A 16,738-nucleotide genomic window follows, 5' to 3' on the forward strand; every position below is an offset into this window, starting at 1 on the left:
TTTATTGTAGTACTATATTATCCTACACCGTTTTAACGGACCAAAGCATATCCCTTTGTCATCAACGTACACATTTGATATTTCAATCCTTTGCAATCGAATGCTTTTTGACGTATTCATTTTCAAGCCCACGAAAAGATATAACACAGCTGACTAAAACGTTACATGTAAATAAAATGGTATCCATGGTAACACATCATGTATTTAACAATATATTAGACGTAACATATAAAAAAAGAAATCGAGCTTATTACAAAAGAAAAGTTTGCCGGAACAGAACAGAACAAGAACTAAGAAAGAAAACCGCCCATCATCCAGTGATAAACAATTCCGTCCGACACAATTGTATTGAAACTATCAACATTCTAGCGATTTACATTTTTAATATATTTTAATTTTGGGCTCACCACTGTAAACATTCCTCACACCCCTCCGAAGCTTCTTATACACAAATCCTTTTATCCCGTCCCCAGACGAAGTGTTAAAAGTCTTTACTGTCCATTTCTCTTACGATATATACGAACTAGAAAGTGAATTTCATCTATGAAGAGCGAGTCGAGATTGAAAGTGCATTCAGAGTGTTTTAATTTATGAACGCTCCGCCCAAAGTCATCGACTTACTGAACTGGTCGAATGCATATTTTTATGTTACGTAAGAAATTAGCCTGTAGTAATTGCAACTGGTTTGTATGCGCGATATTTACAACGATAACACGTGTCAGTTATGATTTTTTGCACGAAAATATGTTGTTCAGTCCAACTGATGTTATCTATGTAATACGTGAAAAGATCTGCGATGATTTGGCGTTGTATATAAAAATTTGTTCGACGTCTGCTATATAAATTTAAAAAGTAATTGTTGCGCTTAAACGGATAAAGACATTTCTGATATAATCTTGAGCTGCAACAATGTATGTATGTTGATCTCTTAAACACATTTTTTTTGTATAGGGGGCAATCGAGCCTATTCTAGAAACAGGAAATCATCGCACACCATGGACACCCATTATTAGTTTTTAGGCCTTTGAGGGGTTGGGAGAATTGGAGGTAGTATTCTCTCAGGGATGAATCCCACCGGGAGTCGATTCCACGGTCACTAGCAAAAGGAAGTGTCTTGTCATATATCGGGTAATAAAATAGTTGAATCCACAGCCTGCGGTGAACCCACGATTTCAGGAATAGGAAACGTTACTCACGCTCTGTTTCAAAACTTTAAACCCCCATTCCCCATTATTCCCCCATAACCCTAAATTCTAACACATCAAATTCAGTAAATTATTTCGTGTACCAGAGCAAACAGTTACTTTGTTAGCAAAATTATAAACAATTTAGTGTCCTAATGCCAATTTGATTACACTTTTTGCTCACAATAATTTCCGTAACAATTTTAACAACCACAACGCGATAAAGATAATTGCTGCCGTTACTTATCTAGTATTCCATATTAAAACACATTTAAGTTTAAGAGATGCCGACAAAAACTGCAGTCAAATGACGAAGACTTTTATTACCGTGGGAACGTAACTAGCCATTTCAACCCGAATTCAAAATGAGGATTTTCTCAATGTTAAATTCTTCGGATTTGTTAGCTCTGATTAAGCTATAAAGTATGAGATATGCTTTAAACAAAATAATACTTTTTACAATTCAAATGGTCCACTTGGCTTTTTTAATACAATTTATTGTCAAAGTCTGAATAGTAATTAAGGTTGCTCACGACAACGCCAACATAAGCCACGATCCAATTGTAATTATTCCACAAAATTGCGGCGTAACAAATTTTAAGTGCGATCTGTGGTTGCGGTGACGATACACCAATTGACTATTTCCTCTAGGCACAAAAGCTCTATTTGTTGTAAATAGACAAAAAGTCCCACACAATAGATCTCACAATGCTATTATTATAGATTCAGTAACATTGATGCAATATCCTGTAATATTGTGGTGTAATACTTGTAATATTTTTTACATAGCTATATAACCGGCATGTCTAAAGACCCAACCACTTGTCAGTCACAGAAGACGTATAAAAATAATGACAAATTTTCCTGTCCCATTACCCCGGATTACTAAAGATCACAAAACACTAAATTAGACACTGTAAATCAATAGGAAACCTGTAGCAGCGATTGAAATTCACTCTTTCAAATATATTATATTGGATCGCACATATTGCATCTTCAGAAATCGATAATATTTTACAGAAATAGAATAGTTGAGTCTCCGATGCCAATCTTGTAACCGTTTAATAGTTCTTGCTGTCGATAAATCCGCCGACAGACAGAATAAATTAAAATGAATTTCCATTTCGCATTCTAAACTATCCCGAGTACGTTAAACTTGCTAGCGTTCTAAAAAACTTTATTCTCAAATAAATACTGTCACGACTGCAATGTACGAATTATGCTAATCACACGACGGCAGAAAAGGTAAAAGAAAATTTTAATATCACCAAAACCACAATGGTGTAAGATGAATGACCAATCAGAGTCAAAGTTTATTAACCTCAGACAGCAGACGCATAAAAAGCAAGAAATCCACAAAGTAGTGACTAGATTTAAGATAAGAGATTGATTGGTACTATAAATGAATACTATGACCTAACAGTTCTGTAAACAGGTCACGTTAGATGCGCTATAAAAAATGCTACTGCATAATCTCAGACCCCTTATCAAGTGAGAGGAATACAAATTTCAAAACAAGGAACTAATTGAAATTTCCAACTTTAGAAAACCTTGAGAAGATAGCATTTATCACACGACCGAAACCGAGACATACGCAGAATATTCTATCAATAAACACATACATTTCTTGTATATAAAAAACTATCAGTAAAACACACATAGATTACATTCGAATGTCACTCACAATCCATACAAAACAAGATTTTTTATCTGCTCTAAATCGGAAACCACCCTCATCTCAGTGCATCAATTTAAGAGTTTAATTTAATTAAAGTCAATGCAATCTGAAATCAATTGCAACAATTCCGAAGTCGTTCACTGCTCTTTGCATTAAATACAAACTGTGAATAATAGCTGGCATTGATAGCATAATTTCAAAAGGCTTAATCAAAGAAGGAGATCCAATAAGGGACAATTCAATAGTCCTGTCGAGTCTGAGTTTACTAATTGACTTAACTGTGCAAATACACGTAAACCCTATCGGGCCTCGATGGCGGAATGCTGAGCAAATAATTTGTGTACTCAGCAAAGAATTAAGTAGATAGGTGCCTCTTGCGAAGTTTTACGAATTGGTAGATGTTGTTTGAGCAAACACTAACTGGACACGATTGAGCACTTCCCATGCCTTGTCGGCTGATGACACAGAAGTCTTTTTGCCGACAAACTATGTTATTCTAAGCAAATTGAATTTTACAATTAACTTGCGACCTGACTTGTCTGAGCTCTGCTCTTAGACCTGTTTGAAGATGAACCTCTTATCACGTTCTTTAATCTAGAAGCAACTGATAACTCAAAGTAGCAATTTTACGTCTACATATCTATGTAACAGATTTCTTTAAACTCGCATTTGGTCACTAATCACGTGTAAAAATTATTTATAAACACATAGTTACATTTGATACAATTGAATTATATGGATCAGTAAAAATTATATTTCAACTTGCAATTCATTGTCTAGACTTTGAAAGCCTTAACAAATTACAATATTTCATATTGCATTGAAGATGTGGGTGTTCAATAATAGACGTTCATGTATCGGTATTATTAAATACAATCCGAAAGTTTTTATAAACAATTTTTTATTTTCATTTTCGAATAACAATAGAGGCAAACGAACGCCTTTCATGTCTTAGATATAAGACCTAGGTACACGTCAAGGCCTTGCAATACGCCCGAAAAGGATCTATTATCAATAATAGATATGGCGTATGGCATATCGTATTTGGTAACACAATACAGTGTATCAGATAATATTAGCGGCACATGTGCTATGATTAGCACGTTCTAAATAACAATCACTCTCCTGTGCCAAAAAAACTGCTGTAAACGACTTCCAGTGAACGAGGTCACAAAGGTATAGAAGACAAACTGGCAGGTGATAAAAAATATAATTAACAAGATATATAGATCGAGGTCCAAGATGTCTTTGAAATTATAAGCCAGACAATGATTTCGAAGCGTGACTGGGCACCAATACAGGAGACAATCTAAGACGAGATCTGGATTGTAAAAACATTCGGCAGCAGGCAGTACTCTCAAAAACAACTATAAAGAAATCGATTTCGAACAGCCGATAAAAAATAAAATGAGAAATGCATTCGTAGAAACAAGACGCAAAACTACGATTCATCCCCTGCCAATGACCTAAGCTGGTCTTGGCAAATGATAAAAAAGTGTTTAATGGCCACGCAAATTAGTGAATACTATTTGTATCTACTGATTTTAAATAACGCTCATCGAGTTTTAAACGATAATATTCATAATTGTAGCCTTCTTTATAATTGGCGAGATTACATCTTTACTTGGCGATATTAGGTTAGTTTTTGCACGAAATCCTATTACAAGTCCTATTATTAAGTTGACGTGCTTCGCAGCACTTTTGCAAAAACGTTCCGGAACCGAATTAATCGAAATCAATTTCTTTTGGTGAATAAAATCCATTTCTCATAGGAATCGCAACAATTAATCACAGCGTATATCAATCGGATTAAATATTTTCGCTTTTTACGGATGAGATTTGCATTTTAAGTCGATTTTGGGCATTGCCATGTTTTTGCACAACACTACGTCACGGTACGCACTACAAGCGTTGATAATTTTGATCACGGCATCGTTCCCGAGGCAATAAAAAGAATCAACAGTACCAATGAACCTTAGAAATTAAAATCGCGCGCATCATTAAAATGCAAAGGCGCAAAATTTGTAAATAGCAAAGTGTCTAGACTTTTGAGTTATCCGTTCAAGGACTTGCATAGATTATACCTGTCGCCTGCGCATTTCTCATGCGTTCTAATCAATACTTTTGCTCATGATTTCAAAGCAGGCGCACCAGTTTATCTTAAATAGTCCTAATGAGTCGAACATAACGGTATAAAATAGAAAGTTTGCGGAGAAGCCAATTTGTGAAATCGAAATTTATATTAAGTGAAAAAATACTAATTTTTGTTACTAATTACTTCTAAAATAGCACAACCTAAATCAGAAATATCAACCAATATAAGGCGATGTAGCAGTATTTAGTATTCAAAAACTGGGAACAAATATTAAATAAAGTTATTATATAAGTTTATAACAACACAATTGAAACAAATGCAGATGCAATCAAAAGGTACGAAAAATTAGTAATAAAAATAATAATAATTAAAATAATTATGACGGGACAAAACATTATAAATTACACACAACAGAAATAAAACAGAATCTCCGCGTTATATGTGGGAATACTGTTAGTTGAATCATTAGTTCGAAAATTATTTAATTATTAATAATCTTCGTAATTAATACATCCGGATATCAGGACCTAATCGTAACAACTCAAACTCATAGCGAATAATATTATGCCTCAAATGGAAATCAGCGATGCTATTTTCGGAACTGTCGTATACTTGAGCCAAATTAAATTCACAGTGTGAGGTAGATCTAATTTTAAAATTCATGTGACTCGTCCGAAATATTCACCGTCGATGCATTCAAACAATGCCGAAATTTGTATTCAATAGCCAGTGCATTGGTAATACAGTGGGTGGTACCTAAACATATCTAGAATTTCATGAATAGTTTAACATTACTGTCATACAAATTGTGTGAAAAGTTTCCTATACTTTTTTTATAAACCAGGGTCCCGTTTCCCCCGGCTCATCGGATATTAAGAGTCGCTCAGGAACCAGAAGGTTTTATTTTTTTTATTTTTATAATACTTATACAAAAAGTTTTAATCTAAAAAATGTACAAAATTATACTTTAAATTAAACCATTTTTAGCAAATGTCCATAAATCTAATTGTAATAACAAAAACAAAATAAGTTGGGAAAACTGTGATGAATCCTAATGTTTATACAAATATTTTTTCATCAGACTTTCCTAAGAATTTATTTATTTTCTAGGATAGGTGGTCAAACCAAAAAGGGCCGTCGTAGCCCATAGAGTTCGAGTTAGAGTTATGAAAGTTCACCACATAATACAGAATGTTATTTCTGCAGTATATCTTTCAAGCTAAATTATCTAAAATATATGACAATCTTGGTAAATATAAATGTACAATAAAAATACTAGCAAAAGTTTTAGAGAGGAGTAAGCTCTCTCTAGCGTGAGTAGTTTCCACAGTCGCCAGAATATTAAACAAAACATGTAGTAAACTCTAAAAATAAAAGGCATATGATCATATGATACGGGCAGTACCTAGCTTAGACTAGTCTCTATATAATTGCGGTTTCATCTGAACAAAACAACAAAACTAATGCTTTATTACCTGGTATAATAAAACATTTACAGTCCCAAGAAGTCATTTAGAAGACACCTTTGAATACACGTTAGACAATTTTTTTATATTCATAACAATTCTATTTCGTACAAATTTATTTTATCGGGTATTCATTTAAAGTATAATTTTAGGTATAGGTTCAAAGTTTGATTCAACGTCCTTCACGAGTCAATAATGTGTTTAACACGGCCTTTTTGAATTGAAAGTATAATACTATTACATTTAAACACGTTTCTATTTCAATCTTCTTTTTTCGCTGTCACAACCGTTCAAAGACATCTTATGTTCCTCTGACTCTAAAAAAGAATCTGAACTGCGCCATAATTTTACTATAATACTCTACACAAACAATCATTACATACCTATTTTTTAATACCGAACGCAAGATGTTGCCTATTTGCGACCACGCCTGTCCAGAAGCCAGTTAAGCTGCCGTTTAAATGAACCCTATAGCCTAGGAAAGATGGAGTTCCATACCTTTGATGTTTTTACACGTATGTATATAAACGTATAGGAGAATGTAAGTGCGTGCTCCTATTTCACCATGCCTCCTTCTGATGTCATGTGGAACATGGTGTAATGGTTGCAGCGTCTTACAAACGTTGTGTAGAAGAAACAACTTGGCGATTAAAAAGAGTGGCGGAGAGTTTATTGCCAGTTCTTCTCTTCCGTTCTACGCCGTTGATTTGAGAACTGGCAGTAAATGTAAAATTAGAAGCATTTAATATATATTTCTTTTTTTTGACGTTCATAAGTGTACATTGTGTTACCTATATGAATAAATGATTTTTGACTTTGACTTTGAAAACAAAGTTAGTTTTCGACTCAAAAACGGTTGAACCAATAATTATCAATTTTAGCATTTGTCTTCGTTCGGAATAGGTTAAGTATTCAATAAGATCATCCATAAAAAACAGCAGATCATTAATATACTTGATATTTTAAATTATAAATTTACTTGCTGTCTGTTAGGCGAAACGAGATAAGCTGAATTAGGTACTTTAAAAAAATCCCGGCCATCTCTGTATAAACCAGATAAACTAAAACTAGATTCTGATTTAAGAGGTTTTCACTAATAAACTATGATTCCAAAGAAAGGTTATGTTAATCGCTATGATTATGATTTACTGTAATTATAATACAGATTATTATCGACCATGACATATGAAGTTCTCCACAATAAAGCTCGGACGAAAGTTATCTCAAAAAAACTCAATATTTCATAATAAAATATAACTGACAATAATACCATAGGTAACGTTAAATTCAATCAAAAACACATTTTAATTATTCACACACGTAAATGAACATGTTCATACACCATTAGGCGACCTATCACCTCGGCATCATCTTTCAATATTGAGCCGAAAACTGACAGCGTGCAGCCGAGTCGTGAGATGATAAGTGCTGACTGACAACCAACTAATGCATGTAAATGATCAACATGATCTGCAATGTTGAGTACATTCGTCGATAAATGTTAATAAAGAAATATGTTTAAAGAGCAGTGTTCGGTCCGGCATTAACACATATGTGTGTCTACTAACGCATTAAAAGGAAAGAAATAACTAGACCAAAGGTTGTAGCTCCACAGTTTTTTTTAAACTAAATATATGCTGATGAGATGGTACTTCTATCGCTAACACCCAATAAATACATGAGAGAGCAAGAAGTTTTCTGAGGCAGCTGTTCGGGGCTGTACCAAGTTAATAATTATGATAGGAATAAAATTAAGGATGTCGGACAGACTTGATGCTAAAGTTTCATCCCGACATCATATTATCTCGTATGCATTATCAGATGTGATTTTATTTTCGAAAGGAATAAAAAAGTACGATCTAATTATATATACCTAAATATTTACGTAAACAAAAAACTAACAACAATAATTTCATTGATACAGACCTTCCAAGGTAGACTAATTTAAAAAATGTATTAATACCTATCCATTACATACGGTTTTGTTCGCTATGTTGCATTGTCTTTACTTAGAAAGTCTAGAAAGTATGTTAAACATAATTAAAAAGATTAAGAAGAAAATTAAATGATTAAACACTTTTTATGACTAAAGAAAAACATCAAAAATATTCTTGTTCAAAGTATTATATGATATAATATATTTAAATATAGTGTGTTAAACTACTAATACATATAATATTTATAACTAGTAAAAAAATTCACAAAAGACTCACAAATTATTGTCAAATTATTCAGCATTCGCACGCTATACCTCAGCTATTGGATCGCGGGTTTGATTCACGGTGAATCAATAACAATTTACTACATCGATCACCTACTTGCTAAAAAGTGCCCTATATCCTTTTTTTTTAAGATGTATTTTATTTCTAAACCCAAGTACAGTGCAACATTGTTGCTTTAATAGAACCTAGAAAACCGTTACCCGTCGCATGCGCATACATAAATCATTTGGAAAGCTTAAAGGAAATCGTGATGGCGCCTTAACTTAAGAGGCAAATGAACTAAGCTGTATAGAATTTATTCTCAGTAAGCAACGGTTAAAGTGCAAACCTATATATACTGATAGACAACAAACTTTACGTAATTTTTTTCAAATATGAAATATTACAACATTATTTGTATTATTATTATTTAATTGTTCTATAGTTTTTTTTAATTACATTTTTTGGATTTTATTATTTTTATCTTGTACCAATGTCTCCTTCTCCAGGGCAGTGTTTTCCTAGTGGCTTCAGCTGTGCACTTTCTTTCCATGTGAATTATCATTTGCTCGAACGGTAAAGGAAAACATCATAAGGCAAACCTTTAGACCTAAAAAAGTCGACGGCATGTGTCAGGCTCTAGCAGGCTAACATATATCTGAGGTAAATCTCATAAAAAAAGGCCCAGACCTAAAAAGTAGCGCAACTGATTTATTTTATTAGTATAAAACTTATTTGACATTTGTCATGAGTTTTAATTCTTTGTATGTACGTTGCAAGGCTTTAAGAATAGGTACGCTCTTTTCTTGATAGACAGTCGAATTTGTTCGGGAATACTTCAGTCGGCAGCTGGTTCCACAAATTGATGATATATTATAGTTTGTAGCTTGTGTAAATATTGATATTGTGTGGTCATTCAGAGCAAGGGCATTAAATCCAAAACAGATGATGATATAAATGAAAAATGCCAAACGCAGACACTTGACGGATATGTGAAGCCATAAAAATTTTAATAATTTATTATTTTCGGTCATTGTCGCCGTGTCACGGTCAATCGGTCAAAAGACAATAGCCAATGAAAAATGCATGCGCCCATTTACATTTCTAACGCAAAAAACATAGGTGCTTCTTATTAGCGCTATTCCCACCGACTCGCTAAACGTTTTGTTAATTGTACACACAAAGGATTTTTTACTCAGCGACAAATACGGATTCGCGATGTTTGCTTTTCGATTACGTCAGCAAACTACTAAATTCCAAGAGTATTACGTGTAAGGAAACTTGCTTCTTAGAATGGCTTCCAATGCAATATTAGAATATGGTGGAAATTAATTCACTTAAAAACCCCTTACAAAAGACGCAGAGGTAATATTCACATAGACTACTAAATTTTTCCATACAAAATTTTACTATTATATAAGATACTATAACTTTTTTTTAAAATAAGGAGTTCGGAAATACTTCAGTTGGCAGCTGGTTTCTTAGGTGGGCGGCAATAACTGCCTGAAGAAACTCTCAGTTGTAGAACGACGGACCATGATACGGATGGTATTTCGTATTCTCTTTCTACGTCAAATAATGCAAGCTGCTGCTAAAAATGTATCTGTTACTAGGGTCTTCACAATTAGCATAGAGAATAGACAATAGAATAAATTATTCGCGTCAAGACACTCGATCCGAGAAAAAAGTGACACATGTCACCGTATGGCGATCTGACATACGATACACACATTCAAATTACAATAGAAGACCGATCCGATTCAGTAAATATTAAGTAGTAATTGTCTTTGTTACGCAATACCAAGTCTCTGATTTTTTTTATTAATTCAGGCATTTGACACCCACCTAATTACTAACTAGTAATACAATTCGACATAGAGTAATTCAAGAAAATAGCCAATTCTTAAAGGCCGGCATTGCGAGACCTGTGGCAATGTGAGTGTATAAGGAAGGTATCACTTAACATCAGGTGAGCCTCCTACGCTTTTTTTGTATTTAATAGGAGGCAAACGGGAACTATTGTTGTAACTGGGGCAAAACACATTAAAAACAACACAGTGTTTTTAGTTAAATTTATGCATATTGATGAACTACATATATACAACTACGAAGAATAATAATTTTATTTTTATTAAGCCTTTATTCGTAAGAAAATTAATCGATTTCTACCCAACGTCTTGTCAATGATTGGCCCATTTTTATTCAGTATGAATAGTTAGTATACGGAATAATATTTCGAATTGCTTGCAGTTTCTATATATTCATAATCTCTGTCTTATCTTAATATTAAAAAAATAATCGGCAGCTCGTGTCTGAGCGCCGTGGTCAATAAGGAAGGACCATCTGTTTCTACGGGTTTCTACCCAGTGCCTCTTATGACAGTGCATAGTTTGAGGAAGATGAGTCTTTCACTTGATCGGTCCATCTACTTAGTGAACAGCCTTGTAATCTTTTGCCTTCGAACCAACCACCATCATTCAAGAAAAGAGCGTACCAATTCTTAAAAGGCCGGCAACGCACTCTCGAGCCCTCTGGCATTAAGAGTGTCCATGGGCGGCGGTATCACTTAACATCAGGTGAGCCTCCTGCCCGTTTGCCCCCTATTTTATCTTTAAAAAAATCAGTTCCTCCAACTTACCACCTCAGCGCAACTTTAAAAAAACATGTTTATTCATATATTATAGAAAATAAAGCTTGTAACATATACTATAGATATAAAATTATGTATGATGTTGTGAACTTTAATAAATAAATAAATGTAAAACCAGGCAGATGCTTGTATAAAAAAGATCATAGGTCTGCGATATCAAATTAATGTTACGACACTGTAAACCGAGGTTCAAATATCACTTTGTTCGACCATATTAATAAACATTTTTCTTCATTTTTTACTAATAACGGAATAACACGTTGGCACCTAAAAGGCTATTGGCATTTCGTTAAAAAGGTTTGCAAACGATCACAATAGTGATTTTATTACAAATACACATGTATACCGACTTTCGAGTCATTACTGCCGATTATCATTTTGGAACCCAGGTCAAATAGCAGGGTCAATGCAATGAGAATTTTAATTTAACTGTTATTTGCCACAAACTAACAAAATTTTATCACAGTATGTGATGCTTGGAATTAAAAAGAATAAATAAGTATCGATTCTTCATTGTAATTTCAATGGTTGACTCTAATTTAAAAAAAAAACATTGCAACATAAATTCTTTGATTCAAAAAAAATTCAAAGTCACCTCAACTTTTGCCTAATTTCGTTGTTATTCAATCATGACGAGTGCGCGAAACATTTTTTTAAAAACATTTTACGAGTTATTTAAATAAAAAGCATTTGTCGTTTACTTCGTTTTTGTTTCACGTAACACTGTATCGTCCGTCTCATCTCACGTAAATTTCAGGCATACGTTTGTTTCAGTGGTCACTAGAGCGGGCGGAGGGGGACGCGCGGATGTTATCATTATTTTTGTTAACCTAATGCGCGCTAAACTTTATTGTGAATGTTATATAAAAAAATAAATCAATGGCACTACAACCTTTTTAGGTCTTGGCCTCAGATTCTGTATCTGTTTCATGATCATTTTTTAATCAAATAGGCAAGTAGGTGATCAGCCTTCTGTGCCTGACGCACGCCATCGACTATTTGGGTCTAAGGCAAAAGGGTTTCCTCACGATGTTTTCCTTCACCGTTCGAGCTAATGCTAAATGCGCACATAGAAAGAAAATCCATTTGTGCACAGACGGGGATCGAACCTACGACCTCAAGGATGAGAGTCGCATGCTGAAGCCACTAGGCCAATACTGCTCTAATAATATTCGTAATTCCATAAAACTAACGAACACTGTGATTCTAACGTGTGGATCTTTAGTAATCAAAAAGAATGAGTGTCATTTATAGCGCATATATTATATAATTGTTTAACATAATTACGTACAATTTTCTATAAGATAGCTTTACTCCGAGCGGCTTCCTCCAAGCATGCAAATAATAAAAAATATTAATTAAACGTTTATACTTCAAATACGAATTTAAAATGTGCTCAAATCCTTATCCATTTCAATACACGGTTGACTAGAAACAAATATCCCTTTTATAATGTGTCAATTATTAGCGGACCTATGCGACTTCTGTAATACGTAATAAGTAATAAGAGTCCTCTCGTCATTTCTGTGAGACCTGGTTAGCGCTGCGCCTTCCTAAGTTCTCATATCATTTTCAAACATGTATATCCTTTCAATAACATACATTCATATGTATCTGATTGTCCTTCTTTGTAACATCTGTGATGTTTGAGAGCAAAAATCAATAAACTAAAAAAAGGAAATTCCACGGACAGGGCACATCATCTTGTCAAACGTATACATACACGATGCGACCGTAAACAAGTGGTTTAGGTATTGATTGTAGAAAACCTATATAATATTTCGATTGAACTTAAAGTATTGTAAGACGATACGGCGTGTTTTGTTTAATTTCGTCTGTCTTTTTTTAATATTCAAGAAAAAAATGGTAAACGCATTCCCCATAGGCTCAATGTAGTATATTTTGCACCTGCTATTCTCGGTCTACTTTACAAGATATAATACTCACTGCCTGCCTTAGAAATTCGACTTTGCTCTCTATGTACGATTTAGGCACTCGCCCGAAAGGCACAGAACAAATTGAAATTTATAGGAATAAACTTGCACTCCGAACCGAGAATCGAACCCGATACCTCTCACTTAGCGGTCACCTAATAAGATCGCTACGCTTCGACCCTTTGGTTCAACATGTCCATCGCGCGTTGACACGCAATACCATATGTCATATCGCGTCTTTTATATAAAACTTAAACCCAACTATATCACTGTAAATACTAAATAACTGAAAAACATACTATATATATAGAACAATAAATATGTATTTTATAATATAATACTATGTTATATTTATATGTTATATACTTTGCTTGACGTTCCTCACAACAACACCAAATATGCAAACTCAATTTTGCATATACTCAGACCGGACATACAACGACCACTATATATGCCTTGACTTGTTCAAGCTAACGCGCTAAATCACCTGCATCATGAACACACCACCACAAACAGCCCAGCCGAATTAGGTATATAAAAAAAATCAATAAAAAATTATAATTAACGTAATTTAATTTTTTATTGATTTTTTTATTTTCGTAAACGTTAGAACCTTTTGTATATATTATGTAGGTATTCCATTTGCCTGTTTGTATAATTGATTTTGTTGTTTATAAATTATGTTAGGTGGCATTATTAAATAAACAATCACACATAACGTGTGAAACGTATACTAGTATTGTGAATGTTCAATGCAATTAGATACAGCTAAGTGCAATTTTTACAATCGCCGATAGACGCTAATTAAGCATGCGAATTTCTGGCTCACGTTGATGTATCAAAATGGCGTTTACGACTATATTTTACTGGCCGTCAAATTGTTTTACGTCGACTAAAATCTTAAAACATCTTAAAAGTTTATGGAGGATTTGATTTATATATTGTATGACTATTTGCACCGGCGTTGCACTCGTAAATAAATAACCGTCTAAAAGGTATAATAAATTGGCGAAAACATATATATTTTTTGAAACCATGAATAATATTAGATGTTAGATATGTCTCTCTAAATTACTGTATCACCCATACATTCATATACGCTGATGAAACAAGGATTTACAACCCTGGAATGACAGGTGACGTCGAGGTGATACGGGAAGAATTTTCTATACTACCTTGACGTCCGAACTCAGTTGTATCATTAATCCGAATAACTCTGAACACTCTCCATAGTAAATGCGGTAAAAGATACAGAGAGACCCCACATCTCTTTGCAATGCCAAACGACGCTTTGATTCGAAACTACGACGAGTGTTTTTCAAATCTCGCACGAGACATTTCTTATACCATATCGAATCAAAATCAAAATCTTAACAAAATGGCTCATAATCATTATTTATTTTAATTTTATTGTAAACCTATCATAATTTTTCTCAATCGCTTACGATTTCATATAGATCAGAACCGTAATTAGGGTATAACGTATGGCCAATGTGTTTTACTAAGCACGTTAAATGGAGGCTAGTCACCTCTTACCTGAACCGAATTACCAAAAAACATTCCTTTTTCATATAAATGCATATCAATTTAGAGTATCATGGCCTTAATAAAATGTGTGATATAGGATTGCAGAACTAAAAAATGCAAATTTCAACTTGCTACCTGGCTAAAAATCTCAATATCCACTGATGAAATCAATTTAAAGAGACGATTGCTAACAGTCAGTCTTTTAATATAAATACATTAGGCATCACACTATATAATAATGTCCATAGGCTCTAGGTCTAGCCTAAAAGCCTCCAACATTGTCTATATTTTAAGACGTCTTAAAGATCAAACTAGGTATGGATATCCAAAGTTGCTCCCGTCATACTATGAAATCAATTTTCCTATAGTTAGACTCTTCGTGTTTGTAGATTGCCTATAAATGCTTGTCACATTAAATCTTATGTTTTGTTTCCTTGATTGCAAATGTATTAGTGTGCCGAAATAAATAAAATTGCATCAAGCAGCTCGATCATAGACATCATAGAGTAAAATAACCCCAAAAAAAAACTCACCTCAGCGTTTTGTGGTTGTGCTCTGAATCTAAATACTGGCGGTGAAAAGGCCAGAGCGGTCCCTGGCAACTGGACAGAACCCAGTGCGGCTCTATTCCCATCTGAGCAGGGTGCCGGAGGACCCCTCAACTCTTCAATCTGTGCACCAAGGAGCTCATTACGGAGTAGACAGCCATAGGCCAGGTGATCCCTCCCACTGCTGGCGTTTTCATTTCCACTGCCATCACTGCGTGCTTTCTTAGCTGGCTGGTTGTCTGTTCCTCGGCGTATTGCTGGAAAAGAGGTTATATCAAGATATATAACAAGTTATTACTTGTAATTCAACAGTGACACTAAGTTTCACATATAACTCTGTATCGAATTAAATGGACATACAACACAAAAATAAAAACAAACTTGCTTGCTAAGGCAAGCCAGAAATCAATGGAAAAAACATACTAAAAATACGAAAAATACATAAAATAAAAAGCGAAAAAATAAGACGAAAATAAAAGTGATAGATCCCCGAAAACAAGTGGCAATGAGCGGGGCATACAGAAAGATGCACGGATAATAGGTGGACTTTAAAGAAAACTATATAGAAAGGACCAAGGAGAAGAGGGTAGAAGAAATAGAAGGAAATCATAGACAGGGATAGTTGTGAAAAGCCGGGCGAGGCCTTTACCCGTGAAGGGGTTCCGATCGACGGTACTGAAGCAAACTAGGATATTAGGAAAACTAGGTGATACATGACTGTACATGATATATAGGACACAGGATATAGGTACTGAAGGTTATTAGGATATCAAATTAAATAATTAATTTTATAAGTTATTTTACCTCACAAGCTACTTTTACTTTACTGACTGACGTCAAACGATCCCAAAAATACCTAGAACATATATTCACGGGTTCAGGGGATAAAACAAAAAGCTATTACCAAATTGACTCATTTAGTCCGCTTACTGATTAGATAAAGGTGAACGGACTATCTATTTGGAACGGACAGGTTAACCGACGCGCCGGTAACCAATCCGTAAATAGACATTTTATGCGCACGCGCCGAATTAAATCGTGTCCTGTCAGAGCCATATGCTTACACGCGCCGTGTGAATCATTATGTTAAATTAGAATGTCTGGGGGTATTGTGAATATGGGCAATTATGCCAAGGGCTTTTATTAATAATAACCTACTTAGCTTGCATATATATTTACTATTAATAACAGAACAATGTTTCTATTAAGGTCTCATCACCTGATGTTAGTAATACCGCCAATGGCAATGGACATTCTCAATGTCAGAGGGCTTACAGTGCATTGCCGGCTTTTAAAGAATTGGTACGCTCTTAAAGGGCCCTAAGTCGTATTGGTTCGGAAAGAATACTTTTACTTTAAGAAAAATGAATGATCTGGTAAATTTAACCTTTAAATAGCTCCAAATTTATTTCTACATATTTCTATCACTCAGCAATGGTGAACCATGCAACAATG

At 34.2% G+C, this 16,738-nt stretch overlaps 1 protein-coding gene across 1 annotated transcript in view; it reads right to left on the bottom strand.

Moving 5' to 3' along the window:
* The window catches only part of LOC123709431 (fizzy-related protein homolog), a 65,152-nt gene that overhangs the window by 20,750 nt on the left and 27,664 nt on the right, over nt 1-16,738 (bottom strand). The window contains exon 2 of the mRNA XM_045660782.1: nt 15,269-15,540. Coding sequence (XP_045516738.1) covers nt 15,269-15,540 — 272 coding nt within the window. The remainder of the gene's footprint in view (nt 1-15,268; nt 15,541-16,738) is intronic.

Source organism: Pieris brassicae, chromosome 1 (genome assembly GCF_905147105.1).
Source record: "Pieris brassicae chromosome 1, ilPieBrab1.1, whole genome shotgun sequence".
NCBI lineage: Eukaryota > Metazoa > Arthropoda > Insecta > Lepidoptera > Pieridae > Pieris > Pieris brassicae.